This window comes from Carassius gibelio, chromosome A5 (assembly GCF_023724105.1).
Source record: "Carassius gibelio isolate Cgi1373 ecotype wild population from Czech Republic chromosome A5, carGib1.2-hapl.c, whole genome shotgun sequence".
Taxonomy (NCBI): Eukaryota; Metazoa; Chordata; class Actinopteri; order Cypriniformes; family Cyprinidae; genus Carassius; species Carassius gibelio.
The window spans coordinates 36485695-36510678 of record NC_068375.1 but is presented as its reverse complement, the minus strand read 5'-3'; the positions used below and the strand labels follow the sequence as shown (position 1 = coordinate 36510678).

At 37.6% G+C, this 24984-nt stretch overlaps 1 protein-coding gene across 1 annotated transcript in view; it reads left to right on the top strand.

Moving 5' to 3' along the window:
- The window catches only part of LOC128014624 (uncharacterized), a 65513-nt gene extending 58401 nt beyond the window's left edge, over positions 1-7112 (top strand). The window contains exons 2-6 of the mRNA XM_052598315.1: positions 4082-4334; positions 4753-5037; positions 5149-5764; positions 5871-6139; positions 6242-7112. Of these exons, the coding sequence (XP_052454275.1) occupies positions 4082-4334; positions 4753-5037; positions 5149-5764; positions 5871-6139; positions 6242-6540 (1722 nt within the window). The 3' untranslated portion in view covers positions 6541-7112. The remainder of the gene's footprint in view (positions 1-4081; positions 4335-4752; positions 5038-5148; positions 5765-5870; positions 6140-6241) is intronic.
- The last annotated feature ends 17872 nt before the right edge of the window (positions 7113-24984 follow it).

Genomic DNA, 24984 nt, shown 5'->3' with positions numbered 1-24984 from the left:
ATTAGTATGATTTCTGAAGGATCACATGACTGAAGACTGGAGTAATGATGCTGAAAATTCAGCTTTGCATTACAGGAATAAATCTCATGTTAAAATATATTAAAATAGAAAACACTTACTGTATTTTAACTAGACTTTGCATCTTTGGTGAGCATAAGAGACATATTTCAAAAACATTAAAAACCTCTCTAAAGGAGGGATGTTTTCTGGCACACGCCTTCGTGTTGCAAATGCTACTGGTTTTAGGATGCCATCAATTTATGACAACATACCAAATAGTTTGTAAAAGAGTTACAAGAGTGCCCTCTATATGTATTCTGCTGGTAGTACAGCAGATAACTTCTCTACGATCACACACTCACCAGAGATTCACCACTGACACACATAAACACGCAGTATTGCATAGTAATGCAAACGTTTTAGTAAACCTATATATAAATCTATAGTAAACCTCTCGTACCTTCTCAGGTCCACACCTGGCTCCGTCTATCGGCGAGTCCAGTGAAGATTTTGAATACAGAAGTTACATTTGTAATGGTGTATTTTCATTTAGATGTGGTATTATTATCTGTTCAGTAAGATTAATTAATTAATAACTGCATAAATTAAGATTATTAAGTAACAAATTCATTTTAAGACAGCATGGAATATATTGTAAAATATAATGTTATAACAGGATATTATATAAACTATTCCTTGCCATCTTGGAATAAAACCTGTTTTAAAAAAAAAATCCATTCCATCGTTGTTTATTCAGGTTGAGCTTAGACCAAGAGCAGAGAAAGACACCCACTCCGGCTCAACATCTAGTCAACATCAGTGCTATTGCTATAATTTGGATGGTATAGGATGCATGAGCCACAATTAAAGTCTTGTGACACTCATGCCATGCGTTATTGTTGTTGTTGTTGTTGTTGTTGTTGTTGTTGTTGTCGATTTTACGCGCGTCGATTGCTTTGGGCCGGGCCTAGTCCCAGTCCGTCCCTGAAAGAGCCTGAATGAATGGCTTGACAACATGAATAGCCCTTTTCATTATTAAAATCAGCAACATATTTTAGAACCATATCTTGATTTTTGAATGAATGCACTCCTTACTTCCACTTACAATGTTCCTCTACATGAGTGTGTGTTCTCACTCGAGAAAGCGTGTGATGCATTTCTTGCTGCAGGAGGACCAGGTGAGAGGAGAGGAGTCGTAGTATACAGGCATTCCCTTGACCGTCATGATGGATTCAAAAACTAAACCACAGATCCCAAAACATACACTACCATTAAAAAGTTTGGGGTTTGGGGTTGGTAATATTTTTCTATTGTATTTTTTAATGAAGTCTCTAATATTCATCAAATGTGTTACTTAGTCATTGTTAGTTCATGTTAGATAATACACTAATGTTTAATAAATGAACCTTATTATAAAGTGTATCTGGAGCAGCCTCCGCCATTCTTTCAAATCGACTCTCTGCCAAGAGACCCGCCCTCCTCCGACTCTGATTGGCCGTGAACCTGAAACAAACCAATCAATTTAAGAGTTGGCTGCGAGTATTACCAAATCAGGCTGAACAGGACGATTCTTCACAGAAAGCCGGTTGGATGATTTGCATGAGATGCTGAATTGAAGACAACTCCGAAAATACGGGACAAACCCCTTGCCGTATTGATTCAAAACGGGACGCGCTATTTTATTCTCAAATACGGGACGATTCCGTATTTTAAGGGACGGCTGGCAAACCTAGTCCTGAGGGGAGTTTCTGATGAAAGCAGGACGGAGAAAGAAAGTGAGCGGGTATTGAAGGAATGAAGGAATATAATTTGGAGTGTGAGGAAAAATGAAGTGACTGTTCCTCGTGTTTCCACGCAGAGGAGGAGAGGAGATCAACACAAGAGTCTTAGAAAGTCTAAAAACAACGAGCTGCAGAAGTGAGGGGATGCATTACACGAACACGTAAATGGCACTTTGCACAATTGGCCTGAAATGTTTTTTTTTTTATTATTATTATACCGTAAAAATTTGATTGCTAACAGGAAAATCGTCTGTGTAAAACATTAATTTGATGGTAAGTTATTTTATATTTTTACATATAGGTGTAACTTAGTCTATATAAAATCTAACTGGAAGCAAAGAAAAACAGCCATGTTAAACGTACGCTAGATAGGCGCTCGCGCGTTTTCTCGAGTCTTGCGTAGGTCACGGCGTTCTAAAATCACGGAAAGTTAAATGAAGGTAAACTTAAAAAAAAAAAAAAACTTAAACCTTGCGTGTTTTCCCGCTCCAAAAGCTCGTAGAGGTTTCGTTCTGTCTGAACGGTACAGTGACTGGGGCTTTAGAAACACACTGCTTCGTGAACCTTTACGAATCACTTGTTTCGAATCGTGTATCAAACCAAATCAAACAGCCAGAGTCAGTGGTTTCAGTAGAGGTTTCGTAACCTAGGGTTATGTAGCCTTCGAAATATCAGTTGTTCACCAGTAGGAATATTTATAGACTTTTTAATGACACGTAATAAAAATGAAGAATTGTACTCTCTAGACAAATCTATTTAATACAAAATAAGCTAGAAAAAATAATAAAATAACACATTTACATATTCATGGCATTAGATGATTGGCTTATTCCATTTAATAAATATTCATTTAACATTAACATTTAATCATTTAGCAGACGCTTTTATCCAAAGCCACTTATATGAGAAGAGCAAATAAAATCCATTTAAACCAATAGGGCAACAGTATACAAGTCTCAGTTAGTCTGACATACCAGTTTTTCCCCAGAAAAAGATACAAATAGAATAAGAACATTTTAGTAATAAAACATGCTTGAATAAAACATTTGCAAGATTTTTCAATGCATGTTTTCAATGCAATGAGTTTTTGTTGCTTTGCGCTTGACGGATGCGTTTGACCGCTGCAAGTTCATAACGTAACGTTAAATATGAAAATGATCCACTATAAACAACCACACAGTACTGTCTTGAACACAGAAGATTTTAGGCATCACTTGAAATGAAAATAGCCTACTGTGGTGTGTGTGTGTGAGAAAGAGAGAGAGAGTTTGTAAGTGAGCGCGCGCTAATGCGTCAACATCAAAAACGCGTTTTGTGGGAATGACCCTTCATTATCCATTTTTTTATTTAAAACTGTTATAAATTAAATTACTTTAAACAAAAATGATTGACAAACATTAGAAATAACTTTGTTTCAAAATGTATTTGGTATCGAACAAATCAGTCCAAATTAAGGTAACTTTAGACAGAAAAGACCATAAGTCTTGTACTTACAGTAGCCTTACAAGTTCATTCAGTCATGAAACATGAAAATGAACTGTTTAACTTAAATTAATAATTTTTTACATTTACATTACATTTAAATTTATTCATTTGGCAGACGCTTTTATCCAGAGCGACTTACAAAAGACCTTTTTTGATGGTAAAACTGCATTCAAACATAGTAACTTCAAATGTGATTTTTTTCATGCTGTGTCGCTGGAGATGGATCGCAGCAAATGCGGACATAAACGCGATATGAAATATAGTTGAAAACCGCTATTAAAAATAATTATTTATTTTCTGAGCTAATGAGCCAAAGCGAAAATGCTGACGTTGGTAAACAATCCGTTTCCATGGCAATTGGAACGAGACGCGTCACTGTTTCATGACGTCACAGACCCAGTCAGTATAAAAGGACTCGCCCTGGCAGAATCTTTTTAGTTGAGTGATGTTCGCAACAGAGACGTTTGTCTGAGTGAACTCTGCGAAAACAAACCTAGCAACACTTGTACAAACGCCAGTCCGTATAGATCGAGATATATTTAATCTGTGCAGACAGTGTGTATCAGATAACATTACAGTTCAAACTGACATTACCAGATACGGATTACTTATCTGTCAGTATGAGAACCACAGACACAATGTCCACAGACGTGAGAGAGGTGCTTCTGGAGGTTTACGTCAATGACGCCTTCTACTTCGGTGACAGCTACTGGGCATCAGTTGATAAAGATGTGCAGCTGGAGTTTGAGATCACCGCTGACATCTACGACCTTATCAGCGGCAGTACATCTCGAGAGTTAGATGTGCAGCTGGAGGTTGTGACAGTGGATCATGTCTCAGGCAGATACTGCAGTCCAGGAGAGATGCGTGTGCAGCTGGAGGTTAACTCTAGTGACAACATCTCAGTCTGTGAAGTGAAAGATTTGCAGCTGGAGATGAACAGGAACGACAGCATCTCAGAGCTGAAGAGTCCTACACTGGTCTCTGAAGATCTGAGCGACCCAGCAGGACCTTCAGTGGAAGAGGCCAATGATCAGGGTGGCCTGGATGCTGAGAACAGTCCAACAGGTGAAGACATGCATATGTCTTATTCATGTTTATTTGTGTTGTTAGAGATGTTTCTAATAGTAAATTATTATATGTTAGCTGTGACAAAGACCTATAATGTTTTCCTACACCTCGTTGAGCTCTCAAGCTACAACCTCCAGATTTGTCAGTGACCGTTAGGCTGATTTGAATTTTGGTTGCTATATTTTTTCTAAATTATCTGACTTATGGAATTCCTGTAGCGACTTCCAAACGCTGATAGATTTCCATTTAGCGCTGAAAACTTTTGAAAGTAATGCCTTGTTTAGATTTCAACCACTCTCTCGATCTATCTGCTAAAAATAGTGGGGTTTGAAAGGTTTTTCAAACTTCAAGCTTTTAAAAGTTTTTTTTTAACTCTCAGACAAGGCTTATCTCATTGTTTTCTTCTTTTTTTCAGGACTCACTGTCTGGGAGATAACCAGGAAAATGGGGGCAATCTTCCAGCAGATTTGTGCAGTTTTCCAGACAAAAATGCCAGAAACTGTTGGGCAACCTGAATTGGATCTTCCCGATCCAAAGGAATCGTTTGTTCCAGATCCAAGTGCTCCCAAGCCAGAACCTGAAATGGATCTGTTAGATACCGAGCAATCGTGTATCCCTGAACCTGAATTGGATCTCGTGGTTCCTTCTGAACCTAAACTGGATCTGGTTGATCCAGAGGAAGCATGTGCCAGCCCAAAAGGTGAAAAGATGCAAATAGAAATGTCTTCTTACAATTTGGAAAAATTAATCATGTTTAATCTGGTGAGAGATGTTTCTAATGCCACATTGTATGTTTTTCTTCTTTTGTCAGAAACTACCAAAGCCACGAAGAATAAGAAAGTTCTTGGCTTCGTTGTAACTAAGAGAGTAGAATATGCTACAGTGAGGAATACGAAAAAAACCTTCCTCCAGAACAACAGATCGAACTCAGCATGGCCTGAGATGGATCTGAATGTTCGTGAACCAAAACCTATTGAGGATTTGGTTGCTCCTCCTAAATGGGATCTGGTTGATGCAGTGGAACTGTACACCCCGAGTCCTAGCGTTCCTGAGCCGGACTCTGAGGAGGATCTGGATGATCCTCTTGAACGTGAATGGGATAAGGACTCGATGGAATTATATGCCCCGGGTTCAAATGTCCCTGAGCCAGACCCTGAAGAGGATCTGGTTGATTCAGTGGAATTGTACCTCCCGGGTCCAAGCGTTCTCAAGCCACGACCTGAATGGGATCTGGCTACTCCAGTGGATTTGGGTGCACCAAGTCCAAGCGTTCTTGAGCCAGAGTCTACAGTGTTATCTGAACTTGCAAGTTTGGAAAACTACGTCCCTTTAAACATGCTCCAACTAGAGGATCGTTTGAAGCAGTGTACACTGCTCAAACAAAGACATGTCACCAATGTCTGGCCCAGGATCTTCATCGGAGATGAGTAAGTCTGCAACACAATTGTATTTCTCTCATTGTTCTGTCATTTATTCTACAACGTAAATAGTTTTATATAAAAGACTAACCAAGGCTGTTGTGTTCTTGTGCAGAGAGGCTGCAACAGACCGAGATATGCTGCAGGAGATGTGCATCACTCACATTTTGAACGCTGCAGCGCCCAAAAAGGACTTGAACTACTTCTTGGGAAAATCTTATGTTGAAGATCTAGAAGGAACAGTCAATACAGGGTCCAGATATTACAGAGGCTTGCACATCAATTATTACAGCTTGCCTACAACAGACAGACACTGTTCTGACATCAGCAAGTGCTTCATGCCAGCTGCAAAATTCATTGACAAGGCCGTGAATAAGCCAGGAAGTAAGGGCTGACACAAACACACTTCATATCTTGTCTATTATCAAGTGTGTTATAGTCTATTAATGAGTTTTTTTGACCATATTTCTTTTTTTGTTTCCTCAGGTAAGGTGTTGATTTGCTGCAAGCAGGGTGTCGACCACTCTGCGACTCTGTTTCTGGCATATCTGATGATCTGCCATGACATGATGGTGGAGGATGCCATTGATGACGTCATAAAGTCGAGACGCATCCAGCCCTCCAGAGACTTCCTGAAGGAGCTGATGCTCCTCAATGCTGACCTTGTGAACAAGCGAAAACTAAAGCTAGAGGACATAAAAAAAGGCAAAAAGAGGAGAAAATGGCAGCTAAAAAAGAAGTGTAGAGATTTACTAAAAGATATAAAAGAAAATGTGCACATATAGAAATGTCAATAAAATGAATGGATAATGTCCTGATAATGAGCTGCTTTGTTTTGTAATGTATTTGTTTTTTACAGTGCAAATAAATATCTGTACTGATAGATATAATAGATAGGATAGATATAATCCTATCAGCATTGTATTTTATGTATTTTATTTATGTACTTTAATGAATTGCTTACAGTGCAAATGAATAAGTGCACAGATAAAAAAAAAACTAAATAGAGGCATTGTTAGATGCCAGTGTTTCATGATATAATTGCTATGCAAAGATTTGATTTAAAAAAATATTTCAGTATCATAGCTATTAAACTATATGTTGTTATGATTTGAAATTTGTATTTTCCCTTAGAATGATCTCAAAGTAAAAAGATGAGCTAAAGTCTGATTTTGTGGTGCTGTGCTTTAAAATGATTTTTGACAGTAGTCAGTGCTGAGCACTGTAAGGTTAACCCTGCCTGGTTTAAATGTTTGAAAATGATTAACGGCTGAAAACATTCATTGGAAATTTAGAAAAGTGATCAAATGTAATCAGTTACATTACTTTTATAAAGTAGTTGAAATAGTTAGATAACTTTTTTTAGCTAAGGAGCTTTTATTTATCCACCTTATTTTTGCAATGTGGAAGTTGTTTTCCGTGAAGGTGTGGGATTTCCGGTTCATTCACAGCTTTACATAAATAACAGAAAATAAAATGCAGAAAATGGTAGATGTGTTTGCCTTTACATTTACATTTATTCATTTAGCAGACGCTTTTATCCAAAGCGACTTACAGATGAAGACAGTGGAAGCAATCAAAAACAACAAAAAGAGCAATGATATATAAGTGCTATAACAAGTCTCAGTTAGGTTAAAACAGTACACATAGCATGGGATTTTAACTAATATAATAAATAAAAAGAAAACAGATGGAATAAAAAAATAAAATAATAGAGCAAGCTAGATAGAGGTCTTTACACATATACACACACATAAATATACAATTGCATAATAAATGGAAAGAAAATAGAATACAAAAAGATTAGAAAGGTAGTTAGATTTTTTAAAGAATAGAAAACGGCCTAGAAAATAGCCTTTAAACAAGTGTTTAGGATTACGATAATACATAAAATAATATAAGAAATACCAGTTTCCTTAGTATCATTATATCGCTCTTGAAAACCCTAGGCATTCCCAACATGTGGCGTTTCGAGGTTTTCTAAAAAGTTAATCATTTTGTGAAGCAAACTGGTTCAGTTGATTCAAAGTTTTGCAGGTTATTTTCTCCCATCACCAGTTTGACACATTTTTTTTTAAAGTTTAAATTCTTTGATGACAGGTTTTTAGAACCAAGTTTCACGCACGAGGTATAAGTGCAAAAGTCGAATAAGTCTGTCTTATCGTGTGTTGTATTGAAAAGCAAAAGAAACGCTAAACTGTTGATTGCAAGCTGCGGCTGTACAATGTAAAAATCTATAAGAGTCAAGTGAACTCTTGACCTTTGTAGTTAAGTCTGTAAAACACTCATCTCTCTGCTGAATTCAGGTCCCTCTTATGTTGCCTGTCAGTGAAGTGATGTGATAAAGAATATGAGATTATCTTCCCATTTTAGTCCACTTTTTTTTTTTTTTTTATCTAGATTAATCTCACTGTAATCTTGGAATTAATCTAGATTTATCTAGATTAAAATGGCTCATTTGAATTCTGCCGAAGGCATTCAGAATATGTGTGCTACCCAAATAAAATAATGACTAAAAGTAACATTAAGTCTTTGACAACGGGTTTCTCAAGCCAGGTGGTGCATTATACCAGGGGCTCATCTCCTGTTTCCAAAATACATCACATACAGCTGATTCTGCACCACACGCACATGCCGCGGACTGCATGCAGACTGCAGACAGATTATGTGTGAAACAGGTGTGCGTCTTGTCGAGGTTTTCATTGGGAAGCTTCTTAAAAAAATAAAATTTAAATTCCCTGAAGCAAACCCGGCGGCATCTTAGCTGCATCCATGTTAGCACACCAAGTTTGATGTGGTAATTTCATAGTAGGCTTTCACACAGGTTTAAAGACTCGCTCTCGCCCCCTACAGATTCGGCTAGGTATACATCTGCGCTAAAATATCAGAATCAGAATCATCAGAATGAGCTTTATTGCCAGGTATGTTTACACATACGAGGAATTTGTTTTCGTGACAGAAGCTCCGCAGTACAACAGAATGACAGAGACAGAACATAAAACACATAATAAAAGAATGAAAAATACAAATAAGTAGATAGTGAATGACAATATACAAATGACAATTGTAGGCAGGTATATTACAAAATGCAGTTATGTATGTACATGTATATTATGTGCAAAATTTAAGTGTATACTAAGTATGTGTGTTAGATAAATAAAGTGTATGTGTATATAAATATAAAGTGTAGTGTGTTCGCAGTTATTATCAGCTGTTCATAAGATGGATTGCGTGAGGGAAGAAACTGGTCCTGTGTCTGGTCGTTTAGTGCTCAGTGCTCTGTAGCGTCGACCAGATGGCAACAGTTCAAAGAGGGAGTGTGCTGGATGTAAGGGGTCCAGGGTGATTTTGACAGCCCTTTTTCTCACTCTGGATAAGTAAGTATCCAGATATCAAGGTGAAGTATCAAGGTGAATGTCATCATAGCTCGCCTAGTATAGACCCAGGCACCCAGCTCTCAACCCAACTTTGAGAATAGATTAACGGCGATATTTTTTAATCCCCCAATAAGAGTCTCACGTTAACGCAGCACGTTAACGCCGATAACGGCCCACCACTAATATATATATATATATATATGTGTGTGTGTGTGTGTGTGTGTATTTTATATGTGTGTGTGTATGAATTATTTTACATTACAATATTTTAGGTGGAATTCGAGGAAACTGAGATCACATACATTCAATATTTACACAGTCAAAATGACTGATGCAAAATGCATGCTATACAAGATCATATTGAAGAAAAAAAATTATACATTAAGACTTTGCCTTTGAAATTAAACCATTCATTCATTAAAGGGTTAAATGTGCTTTTATAGAGTGAGATTGCATAAAGTTCAGAACTTCAAAAACAGAAACATAGACTTTGCAGCAGCTCCAGCTCGCCTAATTGAAACGCTTGGCATATCAGAGGCACTTACCAGCTACTTCACTGAATAAAACAATTAACAATTAAAATGTTGTAAATAAGTATGATATATGATTCTTTTGCATGGAAACACAAACCTTGTTCTGTGTCTGGAAAGAGATAGTCCGGTTCAGAGCTCTTGACGTGGTTCGCAGCCAGAGAGAAAACAAAACTGAACCGCAAAATCGCGACTCTGACCCGAATTGGCATGTTTCTGCAATGCAAAATTAACGCATTAAATAAATATACTAAGGCACTGAAGCCGATGAAATAGTTAAAGTCAGTCCTGAGGGGAGTTTCTGATGAAAGCAGGACGGAGAAAGAAAGTGAGCGGATAATGAAGGAATATAATTTGGAACAAATTAGTCCCAATTAAGGTAAAGTTAGACAGAAATTACCATAAGTGGAGTATCTAGAGTCTTAAGTACACAAAAAATGGCTTAATATCTGAACAGTCTTGTACTTACAGTAGCCTTACAAATTCATTCAGTGAAGGATTCGTCCGACTGATTCAGATTCAAACCATGCAAACATGAAACATTAAAATTAACTGTTTAACTTAAATGAATCATTTTTTGATGGTAAAACTGCATTCAAGCATAGTAACGTTAAATGTGAAATAAACGCGATATGAAGTATAGTTGAAAACCGCTATTAAAAATAATTATTAATTTTCTGAGCTAATGAGCCAAAGCGAAAATGCTGACGTTGGTAAACAATCCGTTTCCATGGCAATTGGAACAAGACGCGTCACTGTTTCATGACGTCACAGACCCAGTCAGTATAAAAGGACTCGCCCTGGCCGAATATTTTTAGTTGAGTGATGTTCGCAACAGAGACGTTTGTCTGAGTGAACTCTGCGAAAACAAACCTAGCAACACTTGTACAAACGCCAGTCCGTATAGATCGAGATATATTTAATCTGTACAGACAGTGTGTATCAGATAACATTACAGTTCAAACTGACATTACCAGATACGGATTACTTATCTGTCAGTATGAGAACCACAGACACAATGTCCACAGACGTGAGAGAGGTGCTTCTGGAGGTTTACGTCAATGACGCCTTCTACTTCGGTGACAGCTACTGGGCATCAGATGATAAAGATGTGCAGCTGGAGTTTGAGATCACCGATGACATCTACGACCTTATCAGCGGCAGTGCATCTCGAGAGTTAGATGTGCAGCTGGAGGTTGTGACAGTGGATCATGTCTCAGGCAGATACTGCAGTCCAGGAGAGATGCGTGTGCAGCTGGAGGTTAACTCTAGTGACAACATCTCAGTCTGTGAAGTGAAAGATTTGCAGCTGGAGATGAACAGGAACGACAGCATCTCAGAGCTGAAGAGTCCTACACTGGTCTCTGAAGATCTGAGCGACCCAGCAGGAGCTTCAGTGGAAGAGGCCAATGATCAGGGTGGCCTGGATGCTGAGAACAGTCCAACAGGTGAAGACATGCATATGTCTTATTCATGTTTATTTGTGTTGTTAGAGATGTTTCTAATAGTAAATTATTATATGTTAGCTGTGACAAAGACCTATAATGTTTTCCTACACCTCGTTGAGCTCTCAAGCTACAATCACCAGATTTGTCAGTGACCGTTAGGCTGATTTGAATTTTGGTTGATATATTTTTTCTAAATTATCTGACTTATGGAATTCCTGTAGCCGACTTCCAAACACTGATAGATTTCCATTTAGCGCTGAAAACTTTTGAAAGTAATGCCTTGTTTAGATTTCAACCACTCTCTCGATCTATCTGCTAAAAATAGTGGGGTTTGAAAGGTTTTTCAAACTTCAAGCTTTTAAAAGTTTTTTTTTTAACTCTCAGACAAGGCTTATCTCGTTTGTTTTCTTCTTTTTTTCAGGACTCACTGTCTGGGAGATAACCAGGAAAATGGGGGCAATCTTCCAGCAGATTTATGCAGTTTTCCAGGCAAAAATGCTGGAAACTGTTGGGCAACGTGAAGTGGATCTTCCCGATCCAAAGGAATCGTTTGTTCCAGATCCAAGTGCTCCCAAGCCAGAACCTGAAATGGATCTGTTAGAAACCGAGCAATCGTGTATCCCTGAATCTGAATTGGATCTCGTGGTTCCTTCTGAACCTAAACTGGATCTGGTTGATCCAGAGGAAGCATGTGCCAGCCCAAAAGGTGAAAAGATGCAAATAGAAATGTCTTCTTACAATTTGGACTAATTAATCATGTTTAATCTGGTGAGAGATGTTTCTAATGCCACATTGTATGTTTTTCTTCTTTTGTCAGAAACTACCAAAGCCATAAAGAATAAGAAAGTTCTTGGCTTCGTTGTAACAAAGAGAGTAGAATATGCTACAGTGAGGAATCCGAAAAAAACCTTCCTCCAGAACGACAGATCGAACTCAGCATGGCCTGAGATGGATCTGAATGTTCGTGAACCAAAACCTATTGAGGATTTGGTTGCTCCTCCTAAATGGGATCTGGTTGATGCAGTGGAACTGTACACCCCGAGTCCTAGCGTTCCTGAGCCGGACTCTGAGGAGGATCTGGATGATCCTCTTAAACGTGAATGGGATAAGGACTCGATGGAATTATATGCCTCGGGTTCAAGTGTCCCTGAGCCAGACGCTGAAGAGGATCTGGTTGATTCAGTGGAATTGTACCTCCCGGGTCCAAGCGTTCTCAAGCCACGACCTGAATGGGATCTGGCTACTCCAGTGGATTTGGGTGCACCAAGTCCAAGCGTTCTTGAGCCAGAGTCTACAGTGTTATCTGAACTTGCAAGTTTGGAAAACTACGTCCCTTTAAACATGCTCCAACTAGAGGATCGTTTGAAGCAGTGTACACTGCTCAAACAAAGACATGTCACCAATGTCTGGCCCAGGGTCTTCATCGGAGACGAGTAAGTCTGCAACACAATTGTATTTCTCTCATTGTTCTGTCATTTATTCTACAACGTAAATAGTTTTATATAAAAGACTAACCAAGGCTGTTGTGTTCTTGTGCAGAGAGGCTGCAACAGACCGAGATATGCTGCAGGAGATGTGCATCACTCACATTCTGAACGCTGCAGCGCCCAAAAAGGACTTGAACTACTTCTTGGGAAAATCTTATGTTGAAGATCTAGAAGGAACAGTCAATACAGGGTCCAGATATTACAGAGGCTTGCACATCAATTATTACAGCTTGCCTACAACGGACAGACACTGTTCTGACATCAGCAAGTGCTTCATGCCAGCTGCAAAATTCATTGACAATGCCGTGAATAAGCCAGGAAGTAAGGGCTGACACAAACACACTCCATATCTTGTCTATTATCAAGTGTGTTATAGTCTATTAATGAGTTTTTTTGACCATATTTCTTTTTTTGTTTCCTCAGGTAAGGTGTTGATTTGCTGCAAGCAGGGTGTCGACCACTCTGCGACTCTGTTTCTGGCATATCTGATGATCTGCCATGACATGATGGTGGAGGATGCCATTGATGACGTCATAAAGTCGAGACGCATCCAGCCCTCCAGAGACTTCCTGAAGGAGCTGATGCTCCTCAATGCTGACCTTGTGAACAAGCGAAAACTAAAGCTAGAGGACATAAAAAAAGGCAAAAAGAGGAGAAAATGGCAGCTAAAAAAGAAGTGTAGAGATTTACTAAAAGATATAAAAGAAAATGTGCACATATAGAAATGTCAATAAAATGAATGGATAATGTCCTGATAATGAGCTGCTTTGTTTTGTAATGTATTTGTTTTTTACAGTGCAAATAAATATCTGTACTGATAGATATAATAGATAGGATAGATATAATCCTATCAGCATTGTATTTTATGTATTTTATTTATGTACTTTAATGAATTGCTTACAGTGCAAATGAATAAGTGCACAGATAAAAAAAAAACTAAATAGAGGCATTGTTAGATGCCAGTGTTTCATGATATAATTGCTATGCAAAGATTTGATTTAAAAAAATATTTCAGTATCATAGCTATTAAACTATATGTTGTTATGATTTGAAATTTGTATTTTCCCTTAGAATGATCTCAAAGTAAAAAGATGAGCTAAAGTCTGATTTTGTGGTGCTGTGCTTTAAAATGATTTTTGACAGTAGTCAGTGCTGAGCACTGTAAGGTTAACCCTGCCTGGTTTAAATGTTTGAAAATGATTAACGGCTGAAAACATTCATTGGAAATTTAGAAAAGTGATCAAATGTAATCAGTTACATTACTTTTATAAAGTAGTTGAAATAGTTAGATAACTTTTTTTAGCTAAGGAGCTTTTATTTATCCACCTTATTTTTGCAATGTGGAAGTTGTTTTCCGTGAAGGTGTGGGATTTCCGGTTCATTCACAGCTTTACATAAATAACAGAAAATAAAATGCAGAAAATGGTAGATGTGTTTGCCTTTACATTTACATTTATTCATTTAGCAGACGCTTTTATCCAAAGCGACTTACAGATGAAGACAGTGGAAGCAATCAAAAACAACAAAAAGAGCAATGATATATAAGTGCTATAACAAGTCTCAGTTAGGTTAAAACAGTACACATAGCATGGGATTTTAACTAATATAATAAATAAAAAGAAAACAGATGGAATAAAAAAATAAAATAATAGAGCAAGCTAGATAGAGGTCTTTACACATATACACACACATAAATATACAATTGCATAATAAATGGAAAGAAAATAGAATACAAAAAGATTAGAAAGGTAGTTAGATTTTTTAAAGAATAGAAAACGGCCTAGAAAATAGCCTTTAAACAAGTGTTTAGGATTACGATAATACATAAAATAATATAAGAAATACCAGTTTCCTTAGTATCATTATATCGCTCTTGAAAACCCTAGGCATTCCCAACATGTGGCGTTTCGAGGTTTTCTAAAAAGTTAATCATTTTGTGAAGCAAACTGGTTCAGTTGATTCAAAGTTTTGCAGGTTATTTTCTCCCATCACCAGTTTGACACATTTTTTTTTAAAGTTTAAATTCTTTGATGACAGGTTTTTAGAACCAAGTTTCACGCACGAGGTATAAGTGCAAAAGTCGAATAAGTCTGTCTTATCGTGTGTTGTATTGAAAAGCAAAAGAAACGCTAAACTGTTGATTGCAAGCTGCGGCTGTACAATGTAAAAATCTATAAGAGTCAAGTGAACTCTTGACCTTTGTAGTTAAGTCTGTAAAACACTCATCTCTCTGCTGAATTCAGGTCCCTCTTATGTTGCCTGTCAGTGAAGTGATGTGATAAAGAATATGAGATTATCTTCCCATTTTAGTCCACTTTTTTTTTTTTTTTTATCTAGATTAATCTCACTGTAATCTTGGAATTAATCTAGATTTATCTAGATTAAAATGGCTCATTTGAATTCTGCCGAAGGCATTCAGAATATGTGTGCTACCCAAATAAAATAATGACTAAAAGTAACATTAAGTCTTTGACAACGGGTTTCTCAAGCCAGGTGGTGCATTATACCAGGGGCTCATCTCCTGTTTCCAAAATACATCACATACAGCTGATTCTGCACCACACGCACATGCCGCGGACTGCATGCAGACTGCAGACAGATTATGTGTGAAACAGGTGTGCGTCTTGTCGAGGTTTTCATTGGGAAGCTTCTTAAAAAAATAAAATTTAAATTCCCTGAAGCAAACCCGGCGGCATCTTAGCTGCATCCATGTTAGCACACCAAGTTTGATGTGGTAATTTCATAGTAGGCTTTCACACAGGTTTAAAGACTCGCTCTCGCCCCCTACAGATTCGGCTAGGTATACATCTGCGCTAAAATATCAGAATCAGAATCATCAGAATGAGCTTTATTGCCAGGTATGTTTACACATACGAGGAATTTGTTTTCGTGACAGAAGCTCCGCAGTACAACAGAATGACAGAGACAGAACATAAAACACATAATAAAAGAATGAAAAATACAAATAAGTAGATAGTGAATGACAATATACAAATGACAATTGTAGGCAGGTATATTACAAAATGCAGTTATGTATGTACATGTATATTATGTGCAAAATTTAAGTGTATACTAAGTATGTGTGTTAGATAAATAAAGTGTATGTGTATATAAATATAAAGTGTAGTGTGTTCGCAGTTATTATCAGCTGTTCATAAGATGGATTGCGTGAGGGAAGAAACTGGTCCTGTGTCTGGTCGTTTAGTGCTCAGTGCTCTGTAGCGTCGACCAGATGGCAACAGTTCAAAGAGGGAGTGTGCTGGATGTAAGGGGTCCAGGGTGATTTTGACAGCCCTTTTTCTCACTCTGGATAAGTAAGTATCCAGATATCAAGGTGAAGTATCAAGGTGAATGTCATCATAGCTCGCCTAGTATAGACCCAGGCACCCAGCTCTCAACCCAACTTTGAGAATAGATTAACGGCGATATTTTTTAATCCCCCAATAAGAGTCTCACGTTAACGCAGCACGTTAACGCCGATAACGGCCCACCACTAATATATATATATATATATATGTGTGTGTGTGTGTGTGTGTGTATTTTATATGTGTGTGTGTATGAATTATTTTACATTACAATATTTTAGGTGGAATTCGAGGAAACTGAGATCACATACATTCAATATTTACACAGTCAAAATGACTGATGCAAAATGCATGCTATACAAGATCATATTGAAGAAAAAAAATTATACATTAAGACTTTGCCTTTGAAATTAAACCATTCATTCATTAAAGGGTTAAATGTGCTTTTATAGAGTGAGATTGCATAAAGTTCAGAACTTCAAAAACAGAAACATAGACTTTGCAGCAGCTCCAGCTCGCCTAATTGAAACGCTTGGCATATCAGAGGCACTTACCAGCTACTTCACTGAATAAAACAATTAACAATTAAAATGTTGTAAATAAGTATGATATATGATTCTTTTGCATGGAAACACAAACCTTGTTCTGTGTCTGGAAAGAGATAGTCCGGTTCAGAGCTCTTGACGTGGTTCGCAGCCAGAGAGAAAACAAAACTGAACCGCAAAATCGCGACTCTGACCCGAATTGGCATGTTTCTGCAATGCAAAATTAACGCATTAAATAAATATACTAAGGCACTGAAGCCGATGAAATAGTTAAAGTCAGTCCTGAGGGGAGTTTCTGATGAAAGCAGGACGGAGAAAGAAAGTGAGCGGATAATGAAGGAATATAATTTGGAACAAATTAGTCCCAATTAAGGTAAAGTTAGACAGAAATTACCATAAGTGGAGTATCTAGAGTCTTAAGTACACAAAAAATGGCTTAATATCTGAACAGTCTTGTACTTACAGTAGCCTTACAAATTCATTCAGTGAAGGATTCGTCCGACTGATTCAGATTCAAACCATGCAAACATGAAACATTAAAATTAACTGTTTAACTTAAATGAATCATTTTTTGATGGTAAAACTGCATTCAAGCATAGTAACGTTAAATGTGAAATAAACGCGATATGAAGTATAGTTGAAAACCGCTATTAAAAATAATTATTAATTTTCTGAGCTAATGAGCCAAAGCGAAAATGCTGACGTTGGTAAACAATCCGTTTCCATGGCAATTGGAACAAGACGCGTCACTGTTTCATGACGTCACAGACCCAGTCAGTATAAAAGGACTCGCCCTGGCCGAATATTTTTAGTTGAGTGATGTTCGCAACAGAGACGTTTGTCTGAGTGAACTCTGCGAAAACAAACCTAGCAACACTTGTACAAACGCCAGTCCGTATAGATCGAGATATATTTAATCTGTACAGACAGTGTGTATCAGATAACATTACAGTTCAAACTGACATTACCAGATACGGATTACTTATCTGTCAGTATGAGAACCACAGACACAATGTCCACAGACGTGAGAGAGGTGCTTCTGGAGGTTTACGTCAATGACGCCTTCTACTTCGGTGACAGCTACTGGGCATCAGATGATAAAGATGTGCAGCTGGAGTTTGAGATCACCGATGACATCTACGACCTTATCAGCGGCAGTGCATCTCGAGAGTTAGATGTGCAGCTGGAGGTTGTGACAGTGGATCATGTCTCAGGCAGATACTGCAGTCCAGGAGAGATGCGTGTGCAGCTGGAGGTTAACTCTAGTGACAACATCTCAGTCTGTGAAGTGAAAGATTTGCAGCTGGAGATGAACAGGAACGACAGCATCTCAGAGCTGAAGAGTCCTACACTGGTCTCTGAAGATCTGAGCGACCCAGCAGGAGCTTCAGTGGAAGAGGCCAATGATCAGGGTGGCCTGGATGCTGAGAACAGTCCAACAGGTGAAGACATGCATATGTCTTATTCATGTTTATTTGTGTTGTTAGAGATGTTTCTAATAGTAAATTATTATATGTTAGCTGTGACAAAGACCTATAATGTTTTCCTACACCTCGTTGAGCTCTCAAGCTACAATCACCAGATTTGTCAGTGACCGTTAGGCTGATTTGAATTTTGGTTGATATATTTTTTCTAAATTATCTGACTTATGGAATTCCTGTAGCCGACTTCCAAACACTGATAGATTTCCATTTAGCGCTGAAAACTTTTGAAAGTAATGCCTTGTTTAGATTTCAACCACTCTCTCGATCTATCTGCTAAAAATAGTGGGGTTTGAAAGGTTTTTCAAACTTCAAGCTTTTAAAAGTTTTTTTTTTAACTCTCAGACAAGGCTTATCTCGTTTGTTTTCTTCTTTTTTTCAGGACTCACTGTCTGGGAGATAACCAGGAAAATGGGGGCAATCTTCCAGCAGATTTATGCAGTTTTCCAGGCAAAAATGCTGGAAACTGTTGGGCAACGTGAAGTGGATCTTCCCGATCCAAAGGAATCGTTTGTTCCAGATCCAAGTGCTCCCAAGCCAGAACCTGAAATGGATCTGTTAGAAACCGAGCAATCGTGTATCCCTGAATCTGAATTGGATCTCGTGGTTCCTTCTGAACCTAAACTGGATCTGGTTGATCCAGAGGAAGCATGTGCCAGCCCAAAAGGTGAAAAGATGCAAATAGAAATGTCTTCTTACAATTTGGACTAATTAATCATGTTTAATCTGGTGAGAGATGTTTCTAATGCCACATTGTATGTTTTTCTTCTTTTGTCAGAAACTACCAAAGCCATAAAGAATAAGAAAGTTCTTGGCTTCGTTGTAACAAAGAGAGTAGAATATGCTACAGTGAGGAATCCGAAAAAAACCTTCCTCCAGAACGACAGATCGAACTCAGCATGGCCTGAGATGGATCTGAATGTTCGTGAACCAAAACCTATTGAGGATTTGGTTGCTCCTCCTAAATGGGATCTGGTTGATGCAGTGGAACTGTACACCCCGAGTCCTAGCGTTCCTGAGCCGGACTCTGAGGAGGATCTGGATGATCCTCTTAAACGTGAATGGGATAAGGACTCGATGGAATTATATGCCTCGGGTTCAAGTGTCCCTGAGCCAGACGCTGAAGAGGATCTGGTTGATTCAGTGGAATTGTACCTCCCGGGTCCAAGCGTTCTCAAGCCACGACCTGAATGGGATCTGGCTACTCCAGTGGATTTGGGTGCACCAAGTCCAAGCGTTCTTGAGCCAGAGTCTACAGTGTTATCTGAACTTGCAAGTTTGGAAAACTACGTCCCTTTAAACATGCTCCAACTAGAGGATCGTTTGAAGCAGTGTACACTGCTCAAACAAAGACATGTCACCAATGTCTGGCCCAGGGTCTTCATCGGAGACGAGTAAGTCTGCAACACAATTGTATTTCTCTCATTGTTCTGTCATTTATTCTACAACGTAAATAGTTTTATATAAAAGACTAACCAAGGCTGTTGTGTTCTTGTGCAGAGAGGCTGCAACAGACCGAGATATGCTGCAGGAGATGTGCATCACTCACATTCTGAACGCTGCAGCGCCCAAAAAGGACTTGAACTACTTCTTGGGAAAATCTTATGTTGAAGATCTAGAAGGAACAGTCAATACAGGGTCCAGATATTACAGAGGCTTGCACATCAATTATTACAGCTTGCCTACAACGGACAGACACTGTTCTGACATCAGCAAGTGCTTCATGCCAGCTGCAAAATTCATTGACAATGCCGTGAATAAGCCAGGAAGTAAGGGCTGACACAAACACACTCCATATCTTGTCTATTATCAAGTGTGTTATAGTCTATTAATGAGTTTTTTTGACCATATTTCTTTTTTTGTTTCCTCAGGTAAGGTGTTGATTTGCTGCAAGCAGGGTGTCGACCACTCTGCGACTCTGTTTCTGGCATATCTGATGATCTGCCATGACATGATGGTGGAGGATGCCATTGATGACGTCATAAAGTCGAGACGCATCCAGCCCTCCAGAGACTTCCTGAAGGAGCTGATGCTCCTCAATGCTGACCTTGTGAACAAGCGAAAACTAAAGCTAGAGGACATAAAAAAAGGCAAAAAAAGGAGAAAATGGCAGCTAAAAAAGAAGTGTAGAGATTTACTAAAAGATATAAAAGAAAATGTGCACATATAGAAATGTCAATAAAATGAATGGATAATGTCCTGATAATGAGCTGCTTTGTTTTGTAATGTATTTGTTTTTTACAGTGCAAATAAATATCTGTACTGATCGATATAATAGATAGAATAGATATAATCCTATCAGCATTGTATTTTATGTATTTTATTTATGTACTTTAATGAATTGCTTACAGTGCAAATGAATAAGTGCACAGATAAAAAAAAACTAAATAGAGGCATTGTTAGATGCCAGTGTTTCATGATATAATTGCTATGCAAAGATTTGATTTAAAAAAATATTTTAGTATCATAGCTATTAAACTATATGTTGTTATGATTTGAAATTTGTATTTTCCCTTAGAATGATCTCAAAGTAAAAAGATGAGCTAAAGTCTAATTTTGTGGTGCTGTGCTTTAAAATGATTTTTGACAGTAGTCAGTGCTGAGCACTGTAAGGTTAACCCTGCCTGGTTTAAATGTTTGAAAATGATTAACAGCTGAAAACATTCATTGGAAATTTAGAAAAGTGATCAAATGTAATCAGTTACATTACTTTAATAAAGTAGTTGAAATAGTTAGATAATTTCTTTAGTTAAGGAGCTTTTATTTATCCACCTTATTTTTGCAATGTGGAAGTTGTTTTCCGTGAAGGTGTGGGATTTCCGGTTCATTCATAGCTTTACATAAATAACAGAAAATAAAATGCAGAAAATGGTAGATGTGTTTGCCTTTACATTTACATTTATTCATTTAGCAGACGCTTTTATCCAAAGCAACTTACAGATGAAGACAGTGGAAGCAATCAAAAACAACAAAAAGAGCAATGATATATAAGTGCTATAACAAGTCTCAGTTAGGTTAACACAGTACACATAGCATGGGATTTTAACTAATATAATAAATAAAAAGAAAACAGATGGAATAAAAAAATAAAATAATAGAGCAAGCTAGTTAGAGGTCTTTACACATATACACACACATAAATATACAATTGCATAATAAATGAAAAGAAAATAGAATACAAAAAGATTAGAAAGGTAGTTAGATTTTTTAAAGAATAGAAAACGGCCTAGAAAATAGCCTTTAAACAAGTGTTTAGGATTACGATAATACATAAAATAATATAAGAAATACCAGTTTCCTTAGTATCATTATATCGCTCTTGAAAACCCTAGGCGTTCCCAACATGTGGCGTTTCAAGCTTTTCTAAAAAGTTAATCATTTTGTGAAGCAAACTGGTTCAGTTGATTCAAAGTTTTGCAGGTTATTTTCTCCCATCACCAGTTTGACACATTTTTTTTTTTAAGTTTAAATTCTTTGATGACAGGTTTTTAGAACCAAGTTTCACGCACGAGGCATAAGTGCAAAAGTTGAATAAGTCTGTCTTATCGTGTGTTGTATTGAAAAGCAATAGAAACGCTAAACTGTTGATTGCAAGCTGCGGCTGTACAATGTAAAAATCTATAAGAGCCAAGTGAACTCTTGACCTTTGTAGTTAAGTCTGTAAAACACTCGTCTCTCTGCTGAATTCAGGTCCCTCTTATGTCGCCTGTCAGTGAAGTGATGTGATAAAGAATATGAGATTATCTTCCCATTTTAGTCCACTTTTTTTTTTTTTTATCTAGATTAATCTCACTGTAATCTTGGAATTAATCTAGATTTATCTAGATTAAAATGGCTCATTTGAATTCTGCCGAAGGCATTCAGAATATGTGTGCTACCCAAATAAAATAATGACTAAAAGTAACATTAAGTCTTTGACAACGGGTTTCTCAAGCCAGGTGGTGCATTATACCAGGGGCTCATCTCCTGTTTCCAAAATACATCACATACAGCTGATTCTGCACCACACGCACATGCCGCGGACTGCATGCAGACTGCAGACAGATTATGTGTGAAACAGGCGTGCGTCTTGTCGAGGTTTTCATTGGGAAGCTTCTTAAAAAAATAAAATTTAAATTCCCTGAAGCAAACCCGGCGGCATCTTAGCTGCATCCATGTTAGCACACCAAGTTTGATGTTGTAATTTCATAGTAGGCTTTCACACAGGTTTAAAGACTCGCTCTCGCCCCCTACAGATTCGGCTAGGTATACATCTGCGCTAAAATATCAGAATCAGAATCATCAGAATGAGCTTTATTGCCAGGTATGTTTACACATACGAGGAATTTGTTTTCGTGACAGAAGCTCCGCAGTACAACAGAATGACAGAGACAGAACATAAAACACATAATAAAAGAATGAAAAATACAAATAAGTAGATAGTGAATGACAATATACAAATGACAATTGTAGGCAGGTATATTACAAAATGCAGTTATGTATGTACATGTATATTATGTGCAAAATGTAAGTGTATACTAAGTATGTGTGTTAGATAAATAAAGTGTATGTGTATATAAATATAAAGTGTAGTGTGTTCGCAGTTATTATCAGCTGTTCATAAGATGGATTGCGTGAGGGAAGAAACTGGTCCTGTGTCTGGTCGTTTAGTGCTCAGTGCTCTGTAGCGTCGACCAGATGGCAACAGTTCAAAGAGGGAGTGTGCTGGATGTAAGGGGTCCAAAGTGATTTTGACAGCCCTTTTTCTCACTCTGGATAAGTAAGTATCCAGATATCAAGGTGAAGTATCAAGGTGAATGTCATCATAGCTCGCCTAGTATAGACCCAGGCACCCAGCTCTCAACCCAACTTTGAGAATAGATTAATGGCGATATTTTTTAATCCCCCAATAAGAGTCTCACGTTAACGCAGCACGTTAACGCCGATAACGGCCCACCACTAATATATATATATATATATATATATATATATATATGTGTGTGTGTGTGTGTGTGTGTGTGTGTGTGTGTGTATTTTATATGTGTGTGTATGAATTATTTTACATTACAATATTTTAGGTGGAATTCGAGGAAACTGAGATCACATACATTCAATATTTACACAGTCAAAATGACTGATGCAAAATGCATGCTATACAAGATCATATTGAAGAAAAAAAAATTACACATTAAGACTTTGCCTTTGAAATTAAACCATTCATTTATTAAAGGGTTAAATGTGCTTTTATAGAGTGAGATTGCATAAAGTTCAGAACTTAAAAAACAGAAACATAGACTTTGCAGCAGCTCCAGCTCGCCTAATTGAAACGCTTGGCATATCAGAGGCACTTACCAGCTACTTCACTGAATAAAACCAGAGGTGGGTAGTAACGAGTTACATTTACTTCGTTACATTTACTTGAGTAATTTTTCGGGGTAACGAATACTTTTCGGAGTATATTTAAAGATGGGTACTTTATACTCTTACTTGAGTACATTTTTTGGGAAAAATCTGTACTTTTACTTCGTTACTGTGGGCGACGCCCCTCTCGTTACTTTATCTTAATGCAATAAAAGCTTCAGTCTATTCCAAACGCGCCGTCTACTTTTCTCTCGACAATGAGCGATGCCCATTCGCGAATGATTCATTCTTTTGAGTCAACTCTGTTCAAAGGCTTGATCAAACCAGTCGGCAAACGAGTGAATTGGTTCATGAATCAGTTTGATTGAGTCGTTCAGTTCCATGCTGCACGCGCTGAGCTCTGAAGCGGTTCACTCAGAGTTGTAACGTTTAAGAATATTAGCAGCGTTGAAAACGGGGCTATGGAACTGCACTGAATTGAAAGCTAATCTGCAAAGGCTATTCTTTGCTTGCGATGGAGATCCTTATTAGATGAACGCGCGTGCTGTCTACTGTTTAACAGGTAATAACTTGGGCTACATTCGATTACAGTACACGATACCACTGTGACATTAGTTTGTTGTACGTGTGTGGCTTATAACAGGTTCCAAAAAGACAAAGAATAGCCGATTAAGATTTTATTAATTTTAATACAATCACACCAGTGCGAGTACGTTCAGCAAGTCATATCATCAGCTGCTAAATTCAGATCTGTGATCGCTTGCTGGCGCTGAGCCAGAGACAGAGGCGTTTTTACAGCGCTGCGCATTAACCAATCACACACGGTTCTGTTGAGCTTTTGAATGCAATCAGGCCAATCAGAGGTGTTCGATGAGTCATCGCTGAAATGCCGGTGCTTCCTTCACTCGCTCACTTAGAATACCTCTTTCTGCCGAATTCTCTCATCAGAAACAACAAAGTGCAGATGTGTGTACGAATCTATAATTAAGATATTGATTTCACAGTGTTAACAGTTTCAGTGATTTTAATGGTAGTTTCTGAGAGTGAATGAAATCTAGACTGTCAGTGAAAATTATGTTTAATAATGTAAATGTTATTTGCTCTCTTTCTGAACAATGAAAGATTAGTAGCAATATTTATATCACATTAACTTTCAATGTTAAATTCACATTTAAAATAAAGTCAGTCGTATTAAAAATATGTTATGGCATGACACCTATATTTGTTACTTAAATAAACAGACAGGGTTTTATAATAAATTACATAAATTGGATTAAAGGCTGATGAAATATATACATTTATACACACACACATACATTACATACATTTTTTGTCTATATATCTATATAAAAAAAGGCTCCGTATATATGACCCAAAGTAACTAGTAACTAACTACTTGAGTAGATTTTTTATCCGATACTCTTTTACTCTTACTCAAGTAACTATTCAATGCTAGTACTTTTACTTTTACTTGAGTAAATATTTCTAGAATTACTTTTACTTTTACTTGAGTAAAGTTTTTGGGTACTCTACCCACCTCTGAATAAAACAATTAAATGTTGTAAATAAGTATGATATATGATTCTTTTGCATGGAAACACAAACCTTGTTCTGTGTCTGGAAAGAGATAGTCCGGTTCAGAGCTCTTGACGTGGTTCGCAGCCAGAGAGAAAACAAAACTGAACCGCAAAATCGCGACTCTGACCCGAATTGGCA